The following is a 24,316-nucleotide window of genomic DNA, read 5'->3' on the forward strand; positions in this document are numbered from 1 at the left end:
GGGTCGCGGGGGTGCTGGAGCCTATCCCAGCTGTCTTTGGGCGAGAGGCGAGGTACACCCTGGACTAGTTGCCAGCCAATTACAAGGCACATTTAGACAAACAACCATTCACACACAACCATTCACAAACATTCACAGTCGCCAATTAACCTAGCATGTTTTTGGAATGTGGGAGGAAACCGGAGTACCTGGAGAAAACCCACGCATGCACGGGGAGAACATGCAAACTCTACACAGAGATGGCCGAGGATGGGATTGAACCCTGGTCTCCTAGTTGTGAGGTCTGCGTGCTCACCACTCGTCCGCCGTGCAGCCTCCCTATCTTTCATTTTATCCTCATTGCTTCCTGGCAGGAGCAAACTATAGCTCAGATATGGAAAGATTCCACGGATCTTCCTGTCCCCAAAATCGCCCAAAGATTACATACCAGTGGCCCTTACATTACTTTTAATGGAAATGTAATGAAAACATCACTTTATTGAATTTGGGTTTGAGTCACTCCGATTGACGGGCGACCAATCCAGGGTGTACCCCGCCTCTCACCCAAAGACACCTGGGATAGGCTCCAGCATCCCCGGGACCCTAGTGATGATAAGCGGATGCCTCCAATTTGAACAAGAATCTGAGCAGCGCACCGCACATAAAGAACAAGGGTCAATGGAGTGTTGTCTGATTCTATCTTTAGTTCTGCTGGTTCGCCACAAGAGGGTGCTGTCCCCTTTTACTTTTCATAGAGTAAAAGCTTGCTCCAGGATGGGGGAAGAAAGCCATGTAATCATTGACTCTGGGCTCTTGGAAATATGTCTGACTGCCCTCAAGATTGTCACATGGTCTGGCAAGTGGACTGGACAGTCAGGGGTGAGCTTGGAATAACTTTAGACCAAACAGCTGCCTAAGATCTAGCTTTATGCTTTATGACTTACTCAAAATGCTTTTTGTCTCACTCCCATTTCTGCCTTTTGTATTTTGAAGCTCTATTTTAATACCATTACCGTGTATCTTTTTTCTAAGTATATGAAGTATAAATGACACTGCTGGCGTGGCAGTATTGATTCAGTGTCAGGCACACCCATATCCATCTCCTTCTTCCTTGACATTCCCATCGCCTCCGCGTTGCCAAGCAACCAACCATTTACGTTAAAGCTGATCGTCATCAATCTGCACAGTGGCCATTCCATTTGATTTGGCATTTTCTTTCGCCCTCTACGTTTAAACACTATTTGGCGCATATCTGAAATCACACAACTGAGAAAAGCGTCCTAAAATTGATGGCGGCAACATCCTGGATGTTATTTCCGCACCTAGGGTCACGTGGGTAGGAAGTAGAGGGGGCGATATTTGATTTGGACTTTTTTTGAGTCATAATATAATCAGAACAGAACACATATCAACAGTTATTTGAGAACATTTTAACTACGGTAACGCAACAATTACGCTAGTATCGATCCGATACACGGTATCGGTGCTATTGACATTAGAATCGACCCGCCCACCCCTGCTGAGCACACACGCAGGTTGGCGAGGGCGTGTACGACTTGAGGCAGGAAAAAGGCGGATATAAATCCACACACTCCGGGAACACGGCTTTGCCAACCAAGCGGTGCACGTTGCCGTCAGCGACGTAAGTATTAATATTAAGCAAACTATTTCCTTAAATACTCATTTTTTGTTTTTTACTGTTAAAATGAATGAGGCACAATGACGGATATCAGTGGGCGCTCGCTATTATTATTATTATTATGACTATGATGTGACAATTTCGTGTATTTATTAGATTTATTTGAGAGTAAGTGGAAATCTGATGAGTCTTATGAGTCACGATTGGGATATATATCCACGCACGCAAAGAAACTCGCACATGCGCAGCGAAAGTCGAGTAAACACGGGAACATGCATGCAAAACTGGACTGAAAAAGAGTCAACACACAAGCATTATTGTCTAAACAGCTGACCAAAGTGCCAGGTACTTGCAGGTAATGGCGAGTTTAACCAACATCCTGGCTTTTGATTTTGACAACTAACGTTGCCATCAGTCATCCAATGCCAGGGGCGTTGACATTAGCAGGTTCCGCTATATTGTGTCTTATCAACTGGTGCAAACTCATTAAAGACATTATGTAATGGATGGCAGACTAAAAATAATATTCATATTGGACAAATAAATCAGTTTACTGTGTTATTTGATGTTCTGACCTTATCTATTCCATAAGTGGATTTGGTGTACAAATAGCAGACATCCAGGCATTGCTCTTTTTTTTTTAGTGATCTGTCTCTTTCTCCTCAGATGGACAGTTCTGGTCCACGCTCTGCTTGCTCCATGTTTGCCTTGCTGGTGGGAGGCTCGCAAGTTTTGGGTCTGGCATCAGTGGTGCTGACCGGCGTGTGGATGGGTCACTATCGCGGGGGCTTCGCTTGGGACGGCTCCGAACAGGAGTTCAACCTGCACCCTCTGTGCATGGTGCTGGGCCTGGTCTTCTTGCAAGGAGACGGTGAGCTGTCCGACACACTACACTAGCTTTCTGGGAAAACAGTAGGGCTGCAGCTATGGAATATTTTAGTCAAGAGTATTCTACTGAAGATTTTGTTGATGAATTGAGTCATGGTCTTGTTGGTAAAAGTTCAATCATTAGTTCAGTTTAGTTCTAATCTCGCAACTTTATTTCAGAACTACTACCAATTGTTTAAATAATGTGCCACTCACGAGTCAGTGTGGAAATGATCATTCTTTTTTTGGCAGGAGACAATCACAAGCTATCAGTGCACTCATAACAAGCATGTCAACCCATTGGAAATTACAGGAGGTCATTTTATAGAACAGGTGTGATCTTACTAAGAACACTAAACTCATCACACAGCAACTTAACACTCAAACCATTTACCTGAGGAATATATACACATGTACCAATGCATTCATTCATTCATTTTCTACCGCTTATCCTCATGAGGGTCACGGGGGGTGCTGGAGCGTATCCCAGCTGTCCCAGCGGTACACCCTGGTCGCCAGCCAATCACAGGACACATATAGACAAACAACCATTCACACTCACATTCATACCTATGGACAACTTGGAGTCGCCAATTAACCTAGCATGTTTTTGGAGGAATGTGGGAGGAAACCAGAGTATGGCCAATGGTGGAATTGAACTTGGTTCTCCTAGCTGTGAGGCGTTAGTGCTAACCACTCTTTGACCATGCAGCCTTGTCCCAATGCAAGTAAAAAAACAAACAAAAAACCCTCCACTCCTTTCCCAAACATTTCCCATAATGCATTTTATCTGAGCAATGCATTCATTGGGGCGCTGCAATTATGTCAGCCCCACCGTGGGGTGGAGCAAAGCCATGCAGCCATTTATTATGCTGCTTGTCGTCCAATGAAATGCACTATGGGAAAACTTTAAAATGTGTTTTAAAACTTGTATTGGTCCATTCTTGTATATTTCGGAGGTGTACGTTTTGACTGTTAAGTTGCTGCGTGATGGGTTTAGTGTTATTTTTGAGCTGAAACCATGTGTTAGTGCCTCATGCACCGGTTTACACAGATTTCCACTTACTCTCTAATAAATTTAATAAATACATGAAATTGTCACATCATAGTCATAATAATAATAATAATAGCGAGCGCCCACTGATATCCGTCATTGTGCCTCATTCATTTTAACAGTAAAAAACAAAAAATGAGTATTTAAGGAAATAGCTTGCTTACTATTAATACTTACGTCGCTGACGGCAACGTGCACCGCTTGGTTGGCAAAGCCGTGTTCCCGGAGTGTGTGGATTTATATATGCACAAATCTATTTTTTCTTGTGAATTTAGTGAGTGCGGTACATATTTTATGCATGTTACTGTTATCCAGTTGTGGTTGTATGTATAGCCGCATTCTTTGACCATTCACACCCCCAACACACATTTAGTTCACTGTATAAAACAGATAACACACGGTCAGCCTTGTCTGAAGCTGGTCTTTGAGTTAAAACCTCATGAAGGTGATGTACGTAGGTGGATTTGTGTGCTTCTATTGTTCCTGCAGCCCTGTGTAGAATTGTATTGTAGAAATAACCACATTAGTTGCACTGCTTCAACTGGACAGCTGTCTGTTACAAAGACCGATTACATTAAAGTGATAACAGCAAAGGTCAGCTAGACATTAGCGAGGGACTCACAAGTGATGGAAAGACCCTGAGGGCAGTCCTCATGCACAGACACACAAACATGTCCCAGTTGTCCCATTTACTGCCTCCAGCAGTATCCACACCCATGAATCCACATTAGACCAGGTACTGTCTGCAGTCATCACTTGTATTGAAACATTAGCTAGCATATACGTTGTTTCTTTTATTTACTAATCATTTACATAACTGACCTGTATATTAACCAAACTACAGTGATATTGTTATTGTAGCAGCTAATACAAAAAACTCCATTTGTCTAGCAGACTAGCACGACGTCTCCCTTTTTGCTATAGTATCATCTTCATTCATGCTAATTTTGCTACAAAGACTCAACAAAGTGCTCTGTCAGCATTTTTTACCTGAGGAGTGGAGCACAAATATTGTGCTGGAAGACACAGCCATCCCAATGAGAGCGGACATTGTAAGTGGCGTCTCTGTTTCTACTATGCTGCTGCTGTGAAATCGCCAACGAACGAAGTTTCTGTAAAGTTTTAAGTCAGAAAAATACAGCACGATACTATTACATATCATAGATACAATCAATGTACTTGTTAATGCATGATCACTGCATGTATATAAAACAATTTTTTAGAGGGCTTCATAGTCAAAAGGTAATAGTAATGGTAATGGTAATGGTTTTATTTCATTTGAACATGCATCAGATTACAATTGAGTGCATCACATAATCAGTTCCCAGTTCCACATGTCCAAAAGGAGTAGGAAGAAGCAAAGCTTATTAAATCCTACCCCTCCATCTGGTACTTTTACAATCAGTAACTGTTACATTTGTTCACTTCCTGCTTTCCTAATATGGTTTAAGGTTTTGTTTTTTTTTTATTTTTTTGTCACGTACCAAAGTACAAGGTGATATGACCATCCAATGACATAATGGGTACCATAGTAAGTGTCAATATAGTGATATATATAGCACATCATGACTGGTTCAAGACTCTTCATCCTTGTATTTAGCAAACATCAACTGCTTGTATTGTATAGGTATGTCCATTGACGTTCAATGTTTGCTGACTAACTTGTTTTTTCTCATTGGAATGCATAGAAAAGGAAAAGAAATGTGTGCTCATGTTTCACATAAGGATGATGGACAAAATTCCCCAAAAAGTGCAGTTCCCTTTAAGAGTCAGACATTCTGGAAGGGTTTAATGATGGTAGCCAGAATCCCTTCATCGCACTAACTCTCAATGACTTCCCTTTGCAGCCATCCTGGTTTATCGAGTATTCCGTAATGAGGCGAAGAAAAACGTGAAGCTGCTTCACGGCATCATTCACTTGCTTGCCCTCATCATCAGCATCGTTGGTAAGACGACCATTATAAATTACATTCATTTCCAGAATGCACACATGTTCATTTTGTGTTGACTTTGCAAATAAATCCAGTGTACAGTGAGGGTTGTGTGTCTGTTGTGTACAGGCATTGTCGCAGTGTTTGACTCTCACAGAGCAGCCAAGTATCCAAACATGTACTCCTTACACAGCTGGTGTGGGATGGCTACTTTAGTCTTATTTAGCTTGCAGGTAGGTGTATGTTTACATGCAAACACATACTGTACAGTTGCGGTCAAGAGTTTACATACACACATCATGGCCGTGAATGTCAAGAATTGGGTGCCCAAGTCTGAATTTATTTTACAGTTTCTCTAATTCACACCGGGTAAAAATACAGGCTCAAAGAAATACAGCTAGAAAATGTATATAACAATACTATATAATGCATCTGTGGTGCTCCATTTTATTAGTGGCGGGCTGCCGAAAATAAAATCCACATGAAACACTGTTAAAATGTGTCACGGCCATGATGCATGCATGTAACCTTCTGAACACCACCTTAAAAAGTCACATTTATCTTTATCTCTTACCAGTGGGTCATGGGTTTGTTGTTCTTCCTGTTCCCTGTCTCGTCGTCATGGTTGCGAGCCTCGTACCTCCCAGTCCATGTGTTCTGTGGTCTGGTTCTGCTGGCCATGGCTGTCGGGACCAGCTTGCTTGGTATCACAGAGAAACTCCTCTTCAGTATCATGTATGTCTGCGTCTATGTCTGTCACTATGTCACCCATCTCTCTGTATGCTAGGTACTACAGTAAACCTCGGATATATCGGACTCGGATATATCGGAAATTCGCTCACAACGGACAGATAAAAAAGAACCAATTTTTCTGTAATGCATTTCCAATAAAAATTCATTGCATATATCGGATTTTTTATAACGGATTTCGCCTATTTCGGACAAAATCTCCAGTCCCGTTCCAATTTCCCTCGCATATATCGGATGGCCGCATCGTGTCTTTCTCCTGGCTCCAGATTTAGGACAAATATAAAAGTGAGTGACGTCAATGATACTAGCACAGCAGTGAATGAGATCTTAACCTCACTATTGGAAATAACGTAGGCCTGACGGGCGTAACAGGGCCTAGCTTAATTAACAATTTGTTATGCTCAGAGTCCAATAAAGTTAAATTCTCATTACCTTACGTCTCTTTTCATTGCCCAGTCCAGGTACATTGGAAACATAGTCAAGGAAGTGCCTTTTTATAACGGATAAAATCCGATTTACGCATATACCGGATATAAATCCGATATATGCGTAAAACGGACATTTTCCGGTATACGCATATAACGGATTTCGCTTATATCGGACAAAACCAGTGGGAACAATTGAATCCGATATATCCGAGGTTTACTGTACTATGATGTACTAAACATATCCATGAATAAGGTTGATAAATGATAAATGAATGAAATATATTGATCCTGAAATTTAATATTACTTCTCATACTATAGTTATGGACTATTGGGGTATCTTTAGCCATAGCATGTCGGCTCGGCAGGCACTGTTGCCAATCCCCTAGTAAGAGAAGTAGCCATTGGCTGTCATAGAAGACGCCAATGGCTTACGTATTTGCATATGTACATCTCGTAGGAGAGACAAGAAAGTGAGTAAAGATACCTTAATTACATTTATAACTACAAATAAACTCTTCGCACTTCAAATAACTACACACTACATATAATATTTTGAACCCTTTAAGCGCAAAAGACGAAAAATTGTTACGAGCAAAGTTACTTACGATAAGCAAATTGATGAAATGTAGAAAGTTCCTAGTAAGAAAGAGATTACAGGTATTTAATCTTTTGCAGTGTAAGCCTCATGGGCATTTTAATTAGCAGTTTGCATGAGCTCACTAACAGCTGAGGGTTGCACAGAATAGGTTGGTTGAAGTGAAAGAGGTGGAAGAATTGTTGTTGCATAAGGATGATAAATGGTTTAGTAAGATAGTTAGTATAGAAAACTCAACAAAAGAACTCACGGGTGGAATAAAATACATGAAACTGTATTTTATTTATGTCTGGCCCAGGTCAACCTATTCCACGTTTCCCCCTGAGGGGGTGCTGGCCAACATTTTGGGTGTCCTGCTCGTGTGCTTCGGCCTGCTGCTGGCCTACATGATCACCAGGGAAGAGTACAGACGGCCACCCAATCCAGAGGAGGAGTCTTTGGCGGTGCACTTTAAGACCCTGACTGAAGGAGGCTCACCCACCATGCCTTAAGTCGTATGCGTTCATTGACTACTCCGAGTGAACACATGATTTCAGCCACAAGAAAAAATAACTATCATAATTAATTCAAATTAAATTTGAAAATTTAATTTAAAATTAAATTAAATATTTAATTCAAAATTACAATTAAGAAAATATAAAAGGAGTCCTCATACAGTAATGATGTTGCTGTTGTTAATGGACGCTGCTTAGTGCGATGCAGTACGAGGGCCACATTTGAAAATAAATAAATAAATCTGACATTTCAAAAATAAAGTTGGAAATTTCAGAGAATAAAAGTGGTAAATTTATATTTACATATTTAGATTCCTTAACCATGGAAACATACCATGCAAGGGTTTAAATGACTTAAAGAATGCTAGTATGCTACACCTAATAACGCTAGGTGTTTGTATAGGCGCCTACCTCGGAAAATGCTAAAACTTTTAGTATAATTATGTTAGCATGCTAACACTTAGCATAATAATAAGTGTTTGCTTAAGGTGGTGATGGAAAATGGTCGCAATGGGAAGAATTTGTAAAATAAATTCCTGGATCAAGACGGTGATCTTGATCACCCCCAAAATGTAATCACTTCTTCCAAATCCCATTTCCGACAATTCTTGAAAATTTCATCAAAAGTCACTTTGAACACAAACAAAAAACAGACAAGCTAAATGTCGGCAAAAACATAACCTCCTTGCTGCACTTGGCAGAAATAAATATACTATATATATATATTTAATGTAACATGTTTTTAAATGTAAATTCATACTGATTGACACGTGCCAAGTTGTGAACATTACCGTTGATAGCAGCCAGTGGACGCTCTAAACTTGTGACAACTATAAGCTCCTCTGTGTGCTATTGTGAAGTTGGATAACTTGCCTTTCCAGATTATAAGTGTCTCTTCATGAAAAGTAAATGTGACTTATAGCCCAGTGTGATTTATTTATGTTTTTCTTTCTCTTCATGATGTTTTTTTTTTTGGCTGATACTCCAGAGCGACCTATATGGTAAATCTATTTTTCATCAGTGAATTTTTGTCTTTGTGAGATGTTTCAAAATAAAGCCTTAAAACTTACCATGGGTTTCTTTACAGGATTTGCACACATCTTACAAATGGAACTGATGAATGTAGATGCTAAAGAAGCTAGGCTAAACACAAAAAAGTTGTAAGAATAAGGAAGTCTTTAAAGAAACCTGTTTACGACATTCTAAATACAGTTTTAACATTATTTGAGTCCAATAGTCATGAAATAACGCTCATATGGTCAGCTTTAAACTCATTATTATTCATTGTTTACATCAGAATGCACAACTCCTATCTGCCAGACAGCTGCTATCTAGCGAGCTAAGAAGCTAGCGAGCTAATCAGTTCCCCTCTAATGTATTTCTTCCGGACTTATAAAATGGTTTCAAACATAGTGGAGACGAAAGACTAAGGAAGAAGCCAACAACTCACGACTTCCTGTCAGAGGAGAACCTTTTCCCCCCAGTCAGTCTCAGCCATGGGGTATCTTTAGCCATAGCATGTCGGCTCAGCAGACACTGTTGCCAATCCCTTAGTAAGAAAAGTAGCCATTGGCTGTCATAGAAGTCGCCATTGGCTAATTTGCATATTATTTGAATATGTACATCTCGTAGGAGAGAAAAAAAGTGAGTAAAGACACTTAAATTACGTTTATAATTACACATAAACTCTTCACACTTCATACAAATAATATTTTTAACCCTTTAAGCGCAAAAGACGAAAAATTGTGACAAGCAAAGTTTCGGAGTTCAATGTGTTTGAATCCTGTTGAATCCATCATGGATGCTTGGAGCTTCACTGATGGCTTTTGACTGTGTAATTGATGTGTATTTATATTCATCATTGTGGAGACATTGTAGACTGGTCAGTGTGGTCTTGGAGATGTGGATAAGAACATTTCATGCAAAGGTGAGGTATAAAGTACATGTTTCATTTCTCTTTATTCCCTTAACCAGCAGTCATTCGTCTGTGGTGATTGACAGTACATTGTTTAAATGTTTCTCACACCCAACAACACATAAAACACATTCTGCCAAGTTGTTATCCACTAATAATGTGTTACATCCATTTAATTGACTCATTCAAGTGGTCAGTTCACTGAGCTATTCCACTCAAGGTGAAACTAGCTGCTGAAACAAGAAGCACAACAAGTCTAGTGGAAAAACTGCATTCATGTTCACAAAACACATGAAGGTTTACGCAGGTCGCCATTGAGACTGCACAGAAAAGTGATGACGAATCTCTAATTGAGATTATAGATTTTCATGGATGGCTACTTGTGCTCTCACATCGTCCAATAAGTGCTCTTGAGCCTCAGATGTTGGCAAAAAACAAACGACGAAAAAAGTATAAAGTATATTAAGTAAACAACAGTTTTGCACATTTAGAATAAAGTTGTAATGTATACAGCAGGATCCCCAGTATTCACACCTCCCTTGAAAGTAATTTGAATGCCCCCTAAAAAACATACATATAGACACTGTAATAACAACAATTGCTCCCCTTACTCACGGTGCAACCAAAAATAACGATATAGTATGTGAAACATGTAATGCAACACAGTGACTATGTGGGTGTCGAAATAGACACTAGCACACCAATATACATAAAAACGACAATATTCATTTATAACCCACAAAGCATGTTGGGTAACATCCTGTTGGGACATGTGCACAGGTGGGCTTCCCAGCATGCCTTGCAGGTTTTAATTGACTTTTTATATACATGAATATATAAGAATCCCTTTCGACTCACATAGATTGTGTGCTAGTTACACTGTGTTTTTGTGCTGTTTTTCGTTGTACTGTGAGTAAGTTAGGCATTTTTGTTGGTAAGCTCCTTATGGTTTTTGTGTTGTGCGAGGAAGGTTGTAAATATTTTTGAACAAGTTCAAGTGACTACTGACTACTTCCTTGGTTGAAGGTGGTCTTCATACTCTGTCATATCAACAAGCGTCCACACAAGTTTTTTTTACTGCGTGCTCGCTGCAAAGTGACCTAAGAAATAAGTGTGTGCACACAACATGATATACATCTTACATTTTTAATTTGTATCCTTTCAAATAAGCCATTCTGAATGACAACAGATGTAAAAGCAAAATACAAAAACAGTTGGAAACATAAGAAAATGTACACATTTTAAAACAAACATAACTTAAATACTATTTTTTTTGTACAGTAAGTCAGGTGATGCCCATGTTTGTCAACACTATGGCTTGGGGTTGCGGGTATCTTCTAGTGGTTTCTCCAGGTTTCAACGGCGAGCAGATAAGTGCTTTGTGCTGCTCTTCAACGAATATAGCTACTGCTGAGTCATCATCTGCATCCATTTACTGTACAAAAGTACTGCAAAGCAGTTAAGGGACGGCAGAACATAGGAAAGAATTCCATTTTTTGCTACTTGTGCTTGTACAAACAACGTAAGCCCTTTGGTCTTTCAGCAGGTTACTTTATGTCCTCAGCTTGTAGCATGTTACCAGTTGACCAGATGTTAACCTTTTGTCTTCTGGGGAATGAACAACACTTGTAAAATGGACTTCCTATTGACATTCACCACTGGAATGTTGGCAGGATTTAAGGGCATACTCAGACTAGGCCACAAGTGTCAAACTCAAAGATGGGTACTAGCATGGAGAGACCGTGAGACGGGTGGAGTGAGCTAATGCTAACCCTAACCCTAACCCAAATTTGCGACTTAGGAATTGGGTTACAACAGTCATTTTTAATGCAAATGTTGATCCAAAATTGCAGAAGGCGCTTGCGTAGGTGGGTTGTACGCCCTCTGAACCAGTTGGCTAAACACACATCATAGCCAATTATGTAAATCAGACGGACATCATGTAGCAACTTCGAGTGACTTTCAGGACAGCCAATAGCTACTGTCCTTACTGAGGAGTTGGCAACACTGAGGGCGAGTAGGTGGGTGCTCCACAGAGAAAACCACAACTTGTTGCTTTTGTCCACATACTAAGTGTTTGATATCCTGAAATTATGGTGAGCATATTAACTAGCTGATTGCATATCCCTAATCCTAACTCTTATGCCTAATCTTAACCCTAAAACCCTATTCCCAACTCCAACTCTTATCCCTAACTGTAAAACCTAAAATCCTACTCCTAATCCGAAACTTAACTGTAAAATCTAAAACCATATCCTTAATCCTGTTATCCCTAGTACTAAAAGTAAAACCTGAAACCCTAACTCATATCCCTAATCCCGACCCTAACCATAAAGCCTAAAACCATATCCCTAACTCTTATTTCTAACCCAACTCTTATCCTAAACCCTAACTGAAAAACCTAAAACCCTATTCATATCCTTAATTCTAACCTCACTTCTAACCATCAAAGCTAAAACCCATCCCATCATCCTAATTCTTAATAACCCTAAAAACTAAAACCCTATCCCTAACGGTAAAGCCTAAAACCCATACTTAATCCTAACACTTATCCCTAATCCCAACTATAAGCATAAAATCTTTAACCCTAGCACTAATCCTAACTGTTGTGCCTTACTGTAAAACCTACAACCCTATCCCAATTCCCAACTCTTATCCCTAGTCCTGAACCTAACTGTTAAATCTAAAAAGTATCCCTAATCCTAACCATAAAATTTATAACCCTAACACTAATCCAAACTGTTGTGCCTAACCGTAAAACCTACAACCCTATCCCTGATCCTAACTCTTATCTCTAGTCCTAAACCCAACTGTTAAATCAAAAATGTATCCGTAATCCTAACCCTAACCATAAAACCTATAACCCTATCCCTAATCCAAACTCCCTTGTCCTAACCCTAATCCCTACCCCTAACCATAAAACCTTAAAATCCTATTGGTAACCCTAACTCTTATCCCTGATCCTGACCCTAATTGTAACACCTAAAACCCCATCCCTAACCTTGGTTCATATACCAATTAGAACATTTCTCCAGGTTTGGTTTTCTCCAGGTCCCACAGCTTCCTCCAACACAAATTGTCCATGTGAGCAAATGCTTGCGTGTCTCCACGTGTCCTGTGATTGGCTGTTAACCAGTCCAGGGTGTACCCCACCTCGCTGTAATAGGCTCAAGCTCCCCAAACATTTATTTTTGATGTAGCCTTTGAAAAGAACAGGTCTCAATAAATCTCACACTGACTTCCAGACTGATATTGAACATAGATGCTACCAGCGACGCATTCCACACTCTCCACTCAACACAACACTTGGGCTTCACAGGAGTGAGAGTAACATTCTGAATGCATGTGCAGAACGTCATTAAAACCATTCATGCATTCATAACACACATAGCTGTTGATCTTTCTTGCTCAATGCAAAACTAAATTGCACGGTACTGCAATTTTTCTTCACTTCTTACACAATACACACTATGACAAGCAAATGTTTTTGTAACCAAACCTTTTTTTAAATAAAATGTACAATAGTTGCATACATGACTGCTTCTGCTTACCACTACCTTTCCTTAAATTTTGATTTTTTTCAACTTGTTGGCAAAAAAAAAAGAATTTGCTTGTGCCACTACTTTTACACCGCTCCATTACTGCAGTTTTTTTAACTTTCTGTCGTCTTTATTTATTTCTACCCTGCACGGTGGGAAAAATTTATGAAATTACATCATGACTATTGGTGGACTATTTAGAGCTGGGGTGTCCTAACTAAGTTTAAATTTGCCAATATGTCGAGGGCCGAGACATTTAGAGTCTTTTCATTTATTTCTACTATGAAATGTTGCCGTGCCATCACTCCTCACATTCCATTACCTGTGCATGACCAATTATGCCGTGCCGTGGCCCGCCTCTTCCAGTTGTGCCCCGCAAGACAGGAAGTACACCGAACCTGAGCACGGATCAGAGTGCTCACACTAGCCGGATTTTAGGTCTTGCGTATGGCCTAGTGTGAGTACACACACTTACACTTTACACAAATTCGGTTTCAAGGTTTTTCCCTTTCTCCGTTTCTTTATACATTTGACTCAACAAAGGGTCTTTTGGCTTTAACAGGAGAGGTCGGACATGCCTTTCTGTTCACTGGCAGTGTTCGAGCAAGCTTCACGTCAAGGTAAGGGAACTTCTGACCACCAACCTGAACGGGGTTTGGATCCTGGGGACTGTGGCTTGGTATCATGTCGTAGTAGGGCAGCTGGTTGTCATAATGGCCGTTGTTGTTGCTGCGGTTGTGGTAGGCGATAGAGAAGGGCGGTTGGGATTGGTTCAAATCTGCCTGTTTGGTGGGGTTTTTAACAGGCGATGTGACAATGGTGTCCACCGAAGACACGGCCCAGGATCGAGAGGGGCTGAGGATGGATGAGGAAGTAGGAGGACCTTGTTGCTGTGCCCTCACAAACTTGTCATTAAGACCCATGTAAGGAATGTTCCTTGAACGACCGGCCTCTCCGGGATAAGTGCCCCCCCCGACCAGGCAAGTGTCTGCCTGTGTAGAAGAGATCAGCATGAGATCGTCACGATGACCAATCACCTCTCCTGCGGAAGGGTGAGAAGGTAAGTCCATGTACTGGGTGGAGGCTGAGGTCCTGAAAGCTGCTCCTCGATTAGTCTGCTGCCCGCTAGCGAGGCTGCTGCTGCTTGTGGGGAAACGGCTATTGGGGTTCTGGGAGTGCTGGGCATGCCTTTGGGGAAAGGCAGGAGAGGCTGGGTGCGCACTAAGTGGACGTCGTAGTCCACCCTGGTGGAGGTACTGGTGTTCATCTTGTGGGCCTTTTGCGACTTCAGTTACTTCCATGGGGTAATAGGCGGCTTTGGATTGGTTGCGGCTAAACTGACGGCCCTGTCCAAAATGACTCATCCCTACCCTATCCCCTCCTCTTCCGTACACAGGTGCAGGTCTTGACTGGCAAACCAGGTCAACATCCACATTGTCTTGTTTATATGACGCTGCAGACCCCCGCCCTGCGTGGGCCTGATGACTCGGTTGCATATCAAAGGGGCTTGGGCAAATACTGTCCCCCAGTTCAGCCAGTTCTTGTGGCAGCTGGGCAAACTGAGAGTAGCCTGAACTCCCCAAAACCACACTGGAATGAATCGCTGAACTGGGTTGGCTTGTTCTGACTAACTGGACTTTGGCTTGCTGGAGCCACTGGTTTTGAACAGGGTTTTGATTCGGAAAGGATCTTGAATTCGCCTGATGGTGATACTGTTGTACTACCTGGTTCTGGTCTGGGTGTTGAGCAGATAACAGTATTTGTGCATCTTGCAGACTGGACTGTTCCAACATTGGGCTGGTTGGCTGCTGATGTTGCCGCGGAGAAGTTGGAGGGCTGAAGCAGTGGTAGGAAGGTGCAGAGTGAGAGGGGGAATTGGTCGGACTGGACTGGACATGATACAAATGAGTTGGGGAGATGGAGGAAGGTAGCTGCACTCCTGGACAACCATAGATGTTAAGACTTTGAATCATTGGAGCAGAAACATTCCCTTTCCACTGATTCCGATTATCTTCAGTGTCTTCCTCTTGAGTAGTCTCCTCAGTGGGATGCACCTGCAGGTAATCAGGATCTCTGCCCCTGGCATCGTGAGTGGAGAAGTTTTTTTGACAAACATGTTGTGTTGAGGGAGTGGAAGAGTCTTGTTGTCGACACTCTTCCTTGACCCGAGAGAGCAGGCGTTGAATCTCTCGGTTGGATGGACACAAGCGGCTGGCTTCCAACAGATCTTCAAGGGCCGCATGAAACTGCCTATGTTTTTTTGTAAAAAAAAAAAAAAAACAGTCATGAAAAGATATTACTTATGAGACAGACCTATAAAATCAAACCCCCGCAGCATTTGTTTTCGCTGAAACACCTAAAAATCACTAGGTGTCAGTACTGTTTACTGTAACGTAATGAACAACATCCTTATTGTCTGCCCACAGCAGCAGCAGCCCCCCTCAAATTGGAACACATTTACACACAAGACACACATGAGCACAACGACATAAACACATTACTAATGCCCTCTAGGGTCGTTACACTGTAGGAAGTACATTATTGATGTCCTAAATGGCTAATTTTCTCGTATTTTGTCTACTATATTTAGTAATAGGAGAGTAAAGGTGACTATAGGGGTGTTACTTCCTGTCTACAGCGCTCTAATAATGTTAAAACTGTATTTAGAAATTTGTAAACTGATTTTCTGTAAACAATAAATATAAAAATATTCACTCATTCATTCATTTTCTACCGCTTATCCTCACAAGGGACGCAGGGGGTGCTGGAGCCTATCCCAGCTGTCTTTGGGCCAGAGGCGGGGTACACCCTGGACTGGTCGCCAGCCAATCACAGGGCACATATAGACAAACAACCATTCACACTCACATTCATACCTATGGACAATTTGGAGTCGCCAATTAACCTAGCATGTTTTTGGAATGTGGAAGGAAACCGGAGTACCCGGAGAAAACCCACGCATGCACGGGGAGAACATGCAAACACACAGAGATGGCAGAGGGTGGAATTGAACTTGGAATATAAAAATATTTGATTTCCAAAAGAGGAAATCCACTTATCACAATGCACTTATCTAAATGCAGTTATTTATTATTAACAGGATTTTTGAACGTTGTGATCTGAATTTGCTCCATTTAACTCAGTTGTAGTCCCATGGTTGCTCCGCTTACCTTCGACTGCGTTTAGCTCGAGCTCGGGCATAGAAGGCCTCGTAAGATTTGGCTTTCAGTTCGAGAGCCTTGGTCGCAAACTCCTCAGCAAGGCTGAAATCCTGCAGGCAAATAATAGATCATATTACGACAGAGGATAGATCTGTGAGATCCATTTTCAATCAGAGAAAGAAGCAAAAGACATTGTAGGTGAGTCTCACATTCATCTTGCGGCGACAACGTGACAGGTTGAGGAGCACACACACTCTCAGCTGTCTGAAGGTCTTCGTCTCGTCCCCCGGAAACTTCTGTAGCGCAGACTGATAGGAATGAGCAGCTTCCCTCACTTTTCCTTGCTGCGCGATAAACACAAACACACATTCCTTATGAAGATATTTCATCCTTTCATCATTTTGACTGATTTATGTTGATGTGTTACCTTGTATAGTTTGTCCCCCTCTTGAACCAGTTTACTAATGAGCACCATTAAAATGTCTGGTTTAGACGTAGCCATAGCCCAGGTTGCTGGTCCTTCACATACATAAACAACAAGTCAAATCTCAAGCAATGGGAACTTTACTTTACCACATTTTAATCAAATGTACACATTGAGAGACTTCTCCATGTTATTGTGTCTCCAAACTTGAACATTTACTGAACCGTATTCATACATCTTGATATATACATGCATGAACAGGTGATGATGCAACTCCACAGAAGAAGAGAGACCGCTCGGTACAGTTTTAAGCAGAAAAAACGGCCACAAGTTGGCAGAGGTGCATTTTATAAGCGCATTCCCATTGAAATACATGCTCTACAGCAGGGGTGGGCAAATATTTGGACTCGTGGACCGCATTGAGTGAACAAAATTGTCCGGGGGGGCCAGAACATATATTTAACATACATACACACACACATTTTATGCTTATAATTTTCCTTGAATTATATGTCTAGATTTTATCTGTTAAAGTGTTATACTATCAGCTGTATGTTCTCATGTTCCTTTTTTCAGGAGCACTTTAAACATCAGACCACACATCATCACTATATAATTTAATTTGGTGGGCCACATGTGGCTTTTGAAAAATGGCTGGGCTTGTAAGAGTTAATATCCCCACGTGAGGTCTTGTAGTATTTGACCTTTTCCCCTCCTTGATCCTCACAAGACTCCCCACTTTTGCTGCGTGTGTATGCTAGCGACCCCGCCTCCCACCACAGAGACAAAGTGACTGTATGACTGACAAGAGGTGTCACTCTGTTTTATGAAGCTTTGCGGTGCTAAACAATGGGTGAGCTCTCTTCCTGGTGAGACACGGAGCCCGGCAAAATTGATAAAATTTTGTCTAATTTATCGCGTGATTAATTGATTTATTTATTATGGCAGGACACTTTTTTCTGAGCAAGAAATCTCGTCACACCACTACGATTGAATGGGACAGGATCTCCAAACTTTTAACAGGGACCGCAAATAAGATGTGACGTTCTTGCTGTTTGTTATATGCCGAGAAATTTACATCTTCTGAATTTGCTCTTTATGGTTTAAGGCACAAGCAACATAACATTCAATTGACTTTTTACCTATCTTAGCTCCCTTTTTGAGCAGAGCGATAACCGCTGAGGTGTTTCTGCAACCGACTGCTCGGTCCAGTGGACGCATGCCACTGGAATCAGTGTGTTCCACGGATGCACCGTGATCCACCAGATGCTGCACCTGACCAAAGACATAAGCAGAGGAAATCTTGAGCACGGTGGATTGACTGCAATCCAAACACATAAATGGCACTGACCACTTCAGGGTCGCCACGAAAGGCAGCCAGATCCAAAGGCGTACGCCCACTGCGGTCAGTGTGTGTCGTTGCTGCGCCTCTCTCCACCAGCTCCTTGACCAATTGGAGCTGACCTTTCAGACAGGCCCAACTCAGCGCTGTTAAACCTTCCCTGTCAGCCTGATCCAGAGAGGCCCCTAAAAACATTGTGTCAATTACAAGTGAATACACACAAAACATTTAAGTGTACATTTTCTTCGACTCAGTTTACCATGATCCAGCAGCAATTTGGCTGTGGTCATGTGACCCTCTGATGCAGCTGTCATCAAGGCGGTTCGACCCTGCTGGTCCATCATGTTGACCTCTGCTCCATGATTCAATAACAGTTCCACCACCTTAGACAACAATGGAGGACTCAGCTCAATAACACTACAAGAATCCAATTGATGCAGACCTGTTTAAGTCGAAATCCCTCGGGTTGGCTGACTCATATCGAAAACAGCTATTGCTGACACTTTAACTTGTGACTTTGGCCAAAGACATAATGAGAATGAGCAACAATAAAAGATTTTTGAACCATCCTTTGTTTGTTTTTAACATAGGAGAGATTGTCGATTTAAACAGGTTCTATTATACGCTTGCGTGTTTTTTTTCCCCGACCTGCCAGTGGCCTCCCCGAACTGCACAGAAGAGTGGCACGACCCCCTGTCTGCTTCTTTCCTGGAGAGCAGCACCTTGATCCAACAGCCGGGTGCAGACTGACAATCGGCCGCCTCCTGCTGCTGCTGTCAAGGCTTCGAGATACAAGATGGACACATGTACACTTATAGCAGGAATATGGAAAACTGGGTACTTGTTTGGTGGTTAGGAAATGTTAATGAGAGTATATGACGATATATGAGAATTAACATTAAAGGGGAACTACACTTTTTAAAAATTATTGCCCATCATTCACAATCCTTGACATCATTCACAATCCTTGATGTGAATGATGTGAAACATGAACACATTTCTTTCCCTTTTTTGTGCATTATAACACGAAGAAACAAGCTAAAATTACCTAGCAATGAACGTCATGACAAATACCTATTTTGACACGAAAGCCCTCACTAACTATTAACTATACTATATAACAAACTATTTTTGTCTGCCGGACTAACACAACATGTTGCTAATCACTAGTCTCAGCGTCATTCACAGACGGAAGAGTGGATACCTAGCTCTCAATTTCGCTACAAAGACTCAACAAGATGCTCGTTGGACGCCAGAATTTTTTACCTGAGGACTGGAGCACATGTCTTGTGCTGGAAGACACAGCTATGCAAATGAGAGCGGACATCTTAAGTGTTGTCGCTGCTGCTGTTACTTACAGAACTAGCATAAGTATGTGTATCAATGTGCTCTCGAAAAGAAGTTTCGGTAGTGTTTTAAATCATCAAAATACGGCAAGATACTGCAGCTATTACATGTTATCATCAGTGTACCTGTTAATGCATGATCACAGCATGGAAGTCAAACCATGCAACGTTGTTAGAGGTTTTTTTTTCCACAGGCGAAATAGTTGTCTCCCAATGACAGCAGTGTAAGCTAGACCATTTTAACTTGTTTTCTCGTGTTATAATGCACAGAAAAGGACAATTTGGAGTCACCAATTAAGCTAACATACATGTTTTATGGAATGTGGAAGGAAACCGGAGTACCCAGAGTACTGCAATGTTTTTTTATTGCATTGCAATTCTAGGATTTTAAATACCTGTCTCTCCCCATAGACTATCAGGTGTGTTGATTTCTGGTCTTTCCTCCTCTTTATTGTCTTCATCTGGTGGATCCAGGAGATGAGACACAATCTACACACAAGAAAAAACACACAGTTGAATAAATCAGTATGTTTTTAGAATACTTTTTAAAATACAATATAAAATCGTTATGTGTACTCAAGACCAAAGTAATGCACCACAATGGTCAATATAAATGCTGTATAATAAAATAGCTTGTTAGACAGAGTACACTATATCATATGAAAACAGTAAAAATACGTATAAAAATGAGTGAAAAATGCCAGCCAACTGCGGTGGATTCAAATATCCTTGATTATCACCATTGGCCAAAGTAAAGGCTAGTTTTGGTTTGAGTTATGCTGACAAGCGCTTATGTCACTGTACAATCAATGTGTGTACCTCTGAATGGCCCATGCTGGCTGCTGCAATCAGTGCCTGCTGCACCGCCTGGCTCCTGCTCACCCCCCTGTGGCCACAGCAGGAAGTGCAGCTCCAGTCAGCAAGCTTCAGCAGGCAGCGTAGCACCTGGAGATGGCCCCGCTGAGCTGCATGCACCAACACACACCGGCCTGAGCTGTCCACATGACCCACCTGAGCACACACAGGCACATGAAAGACATAAAATGCTAAAATCTTAAAAGACGTGTGATTTGGTTGGTGAGAGTGAGAAAATCTACGATTGTCAGCCATTACCTTGGCTTTGTGCTGACTCAGCAGGGTGATAACATCCAGATGACCAGCTGAAGCCGCAAATCCCATAGCGGTCAAACCATCTTGCGACTGTGCATCCACCTAAACGCAGACAGTGTCAGCTGCAAAGCAACATATTTCCACCTGTAATCACTTCTGTGATTCTCATGTTTATTTTTCTACCTGAGCTCCGTGGTCAAGTAAAAGGGCCACAGCATCACCGTGGCCCAAGTGAGCGTGGACACACAGCAGGGGAGCGTTATTCAGAACTCCACTGCGATAATCCACATCAGCCCCGCTCATAATCAGCAATCTGCTAACCTGGAGAAGCAGGGAGCCAGGTTACAATCCACCATTGGTAAGTGTTTAGTTTGGGATTGAGGGTGAGTATATACTGCAACAACTGAATAATAATTGAAAAATGTTGTGTTTTTGCCCTTCATTTCTGCATCTTATTATAACGGCAATACCTTGATGTTTGGGGTGTAAAGGTTTCGCAATGAGGAGAGTGCATCATTCAAGCTCTCTGTGCTGTAGGACAGCCAAAGGCCCTGCAGAATTGACGAGGAAATCCCAAGCTTCTTGCTTAAACCCTGCAAGCAAGAAAAATGCCACAGTGCAACAAAACGTTAGACACCTTTCACATTTGTCATGCATAAATGATCCTACAGACAGAGCAGAAGGCTGAAGAACTTTTACTCATTCGCTATCAAAGAGGTCCACTCCCAAATACATATTTTTTTAACATATTTTTTTAGCTTTTTTTGCACCACAAAAAGAGGTGATGACTGTACAGTTGTTTATATACGGTTGTTTGTATAGTTTGCCTAAATATATATGGCTAAATCTGTGTCAAAGTTGTGCTTTTTGCTTAAAAATTATATTTTGCTGAAACTTGCCTATGTTCTAATGAATCTTACTAAAGAAAGGAAAAAGGTAGAGACAAACTTTTTTTCTGATGAAAGATGAGAGTCTCATATTTCTTTTGGTCTATATAGCTCAAGTGCCTTGAAATATCGGTCAAAATCATCAAAAATGGCCTTTACAAGGAGGAACAGCTTTTGAAAAATAGCTGGGATTGAATGAGTTTATTTTGACGTGTTAGTATTGTTCATTTCCTAATAATCGCAAAGCAGCAACATAATACTATCTCACGGATTGTTTTCTCAATTGGGAAAAATAAACCACCAATGGAGGTGCCCAGGGCAGCGGAGCCTTCGTCCCGACAGTCAATGTTTACTGAGGCATTTGGTCGGCAAATAGTAAGTCGGAAAATAGTGCAAAATGGTGTGTGCTCACAGACAGTGTCGCTCGCTACATTGGAAAAGAAATGCAACTATTCAATATGGTGAAAAATGTTGTCAATAATAATAACAATAATAATACTGGGTTCCCACCCTCGGCCATCTCTGTGTGGAGTTTGCATGTTCTCCCCGTGCATGCGTGGGTTTTCTCCGGGTACTCCGGTTTCCTCCCACATTCCAAAAACATGCTAGGTTAATTGGCGACTCCAAATTGTCCATAGGTATGAATGTGAGTGTGAATGGTTGTTTGTCTATATGTGCCCTGTGATTGGCTGGCGGCCAGTCCAGGGTGTACCTCGCCTCTCGCCTGAAGACAGCTGGGATAGGCTCCAGCACGCCTGCGACCCTCGTGAGGATAAGGAGTAGAAAATGAATGAATGAATGAATACTGGATTCGATTTTTATATAGCAGTTTCAAGGCCCCCAAAGCATTTCAGAATGAAGTGAACCCTTTCTTTATTCGCTCCACAGTCTCACACTGGTGGTGGTAATCTGTATCCACAGCTACCCTGGTGTAGTCTTGATAAAAACATGGCCACCAATGCCAATCTGCTTGATAAATATCCACCTTAACCATAAGGACCTCGATTTCCATTTGACTGGCTATTCATGGTGCAGTTCCATTGATGAACAAGCCCACTACTGATACGCCTTTTTGACCAATGAGGTGCTTTGCATTGATGCTTCAAGGTCTAAAGTGGGTGTGCAAAGAATGGGGATAGGATGCCAACCCTGAGTCATACATTTCCAGGTGGAGTGTCATTTACAAAAGAAAAATTATGTGCAGATGCGCATTTGCGATTTTTGGCCCACTTTTAGCCAGAATCCTACGCACGTTTCCTGAATGCCATAATGATCATCAAGAAGCCATCTGTTAGGAACCGAGCCACTTGACTTTATACGTGAGATTACCTTGTAGATATGAGCCTTCAAGATGTGATGTCCCAGTTCAAGTGTCTGCTGCCGGTTCAACTTTCCTCTTTGTCTGCAGAGCCAGAAGGCCAGCAGAGTGTGACCGCTCCTGTAGGAAAAAACATTACAACGCCGTCTTTACTCTTGCCCATCAAAAACAGGAATGGACACACCAGGAGATGTTGAAACTGAATCAATGCAGTCTACCTGGGGTCGCACAGAAACCTGTCATCCTGCCCCTCCTCCCTCCACACCAGCCACTCCCTGAAAGAGGTGTGGTTAAGCATCCGACTCCCATCAGTCCGCCGCAACAGGAAAGGAGAGAGCTGCTCCAGACGCTGCACAAACTCAGGCCATTGCATTGCCCCTCCTGTTAGTGTGCCAGCATTCACCACCTCAAAGAGCTGATGGACGAGAGGAACAGTTACAATCCAGGTGTAACAGGTGTAATGATATACCAGAAACATGGTTCGGTATGTATCATGGTTTTAAAGGAACCGTTCGGTTCATTTTTGGTAAGGGAAGGGAAGAAAAAGCTGAACATAAAACAGCTCATCTTTAGTGTAAACACCTTCAATTGAGTTGATACTGAGTTTGATACTCGGCACTTTACTTTGTTGTTCAAAGTTTGTGCCACATAGAAATGTGCAGCTTGCCAAATTGTACGTTGCAAGCATCATTTAATTGGATTCGACTGAATGGGGTCTGCAGACTGTGTCTCCTCCTTGGCATTCTCTAGCCACTGTTGTGTTCAAGTTCTATATGACCTGTCGCCTACTTTTACTGAACCAAAAAATGCAACCCCCTGCTTTTTACATAACAGCATAAATAAAATAAACCAGATTTTAGCTATTGGTAGTCCGTACCTGTTGGTCCGTCAGTGGGTGCAGTGATGCTACAGTTACATTGAGCAGTGGCAGAACTCGCAGAAATGACGACTGTGTGGGAAACCGCATGTTAAGTTGCAGCAGGTAGACCTCGGCGAGGCTTACAGGAACCACCTAAAGAAACACAGTGGTGTAAAGACTGATGGCTGAGGCTTTAACACCCTATTTAAGAAGGTGTGTTGTCCTCGGTTCCGTGCACACCTTAAAGCTGGAGCTCTTAAGGACCAGGTATCCTCCCTCAATCAAGTCCATGGTTAGTTTCAGGTAGAGGTACGAGCCTTTGCTTAAGGTCTTGAGGTGACTTGTCAGCTTGGCCAATGCCATGTTGTCCAGGCGGCCATTGCTTAGTGACACGTTGCTCTGAATCTCAGGGCTGCTGTGGATTCGTTGCATCAGGTAACCCTAAATTTAAAAAAATAATGTGAAGTTTTTACAGCAAGATAGATATAGAGGTAAAATCCAGTGAACAGGTAGTTTATCTGTTTTTACCTGCAAGTCTTGCTCTATGGCGCTGTTTTCCTCCATCTGGTCTAAAGAGATGCGGTAAAAAGGTAGAGACCGAGTGATGTCCTGGTTTTAGATAGGACACAAACATTGTAAACAGTTAATGTGGTGACTTGGAGCACACCCTTACATGT

General features: G+C 41.9%; 2 protein-coding genes across 2 annotated transcripts in view; one reads left to right on the forward strand and one right to left on the reverse strand.

The window, feature by feature from the left end:
- The first annotated feature begins 1,481 nt into the window (after positions 1–1,481).
- On the forward strand, positions 1,482–8,855 carry cyb561 (cytochrome b561). The gene is made up of 6 exons (XM_058049355.2): positions 1,482–1,621; positions 2,285–2,489; positions 5,387–5,485; positions 5,600–5,703; positions 6,048–6,205; positions 7,543–8,855. Exons 2-6 carry the CDS (start codon positions 2,285–2,287, stop codon positions 7,733–7,735), a joined length of 759 nt encoding a protein of 252 aa, XP_057905338.2. The 5' UTR covers positions 1,482–1,621; the 3' UTR covers positions 7,736–8,855.
- Positions 8,856–9,673: 818 nt separating this feature from the next.
- tanc2a (tetratricopeptide repeat, ankyrin repeat and coiled-coil containing 2a) overlaps positions 9,674–24,316 on the reverse strand; it is a 50,430-nt gene continuing 35,787 nt past the window's right edge. Inside the window, exons 12-29 of the mRNA XM_058049171.2 lie at positions 24,168–24,248; positions 23,880–24,080; positions 23,658–23,792; positions 22,999–23,195; positions 22,792–22,900; positions 21,046–21,168; positions 20,759–20,896; positions 20,579–20,677; positions 20,285–20,476; positions 19,861–19,954; positions 18,768–18,901; positions 18,379–18,502; positions 18,129–18,304; positions 17,920–18,052; positions 16,781–16,872; positions 16,563–16,697; positions 16,363–16,463; positions 9,674–15,442 (exon numbers count right to left, since the gene is read on the reverse strand). Of these exons, the coding sequence (XP_057905154.2) occupies positions 13,714–15,442; positions 16,363–16,463; positions 16,563–16,697; positions 16,781–16,872; positions 17,920–18,052; positions 18,129–18,304; positions 18,379–18,502; positions 18,768–18,901; positions 19,861–19,954; positions 20,285–20,476; positions 20,579–20,677; positions 20,759–20,896; positions 21,046–21,168; positions 22,792–22,900; positions 22,999–23,195; positions 23,658–23,792; positions 23,880–24,080; positions 24,168–24,248 (3,993 nt within the window). The 3' untranslated portion in view covers positions 9,674–13,713. The remainder of the gene's footprint in view (positions 15,443–16,362; positions 16,464–16,562; positions 16,698–16,780; positions 16,873–17,919; positions 18,053–18,128; positions 18,305–18,378; positions 18,503–18,767; positions 18,902–19,860; positions 19,955–20,284; positions 20,477–20,578; positions 20,678–20,758; positions 20,897–21,045; positions 21,169–22,791; positions 22,901–22,998; positions 23,196–23,657; positions 23,793–23,879; positions 24,081–24,167; positions 24,249–24,316) is intronic.

The sequence above is a fragment of the Doryrhamphus excisus genome, linkage group LG16, assembly GCF_037039965.1.
Source record: "Doryrhamphus excisus strain RoL-2023G ecotype Guam linkage group LG16, RoL_Dexc_Guam_v1.1, whole genome shotgun sequence".
In the NCBI taxonomy this organism is placed as follows: Eukaryota; Metazoa; Chordata; class Actinopteri; order Syngnathiformes; family Syngnathidae; genus Doryrhamphus; species Doryrhamphus excisus.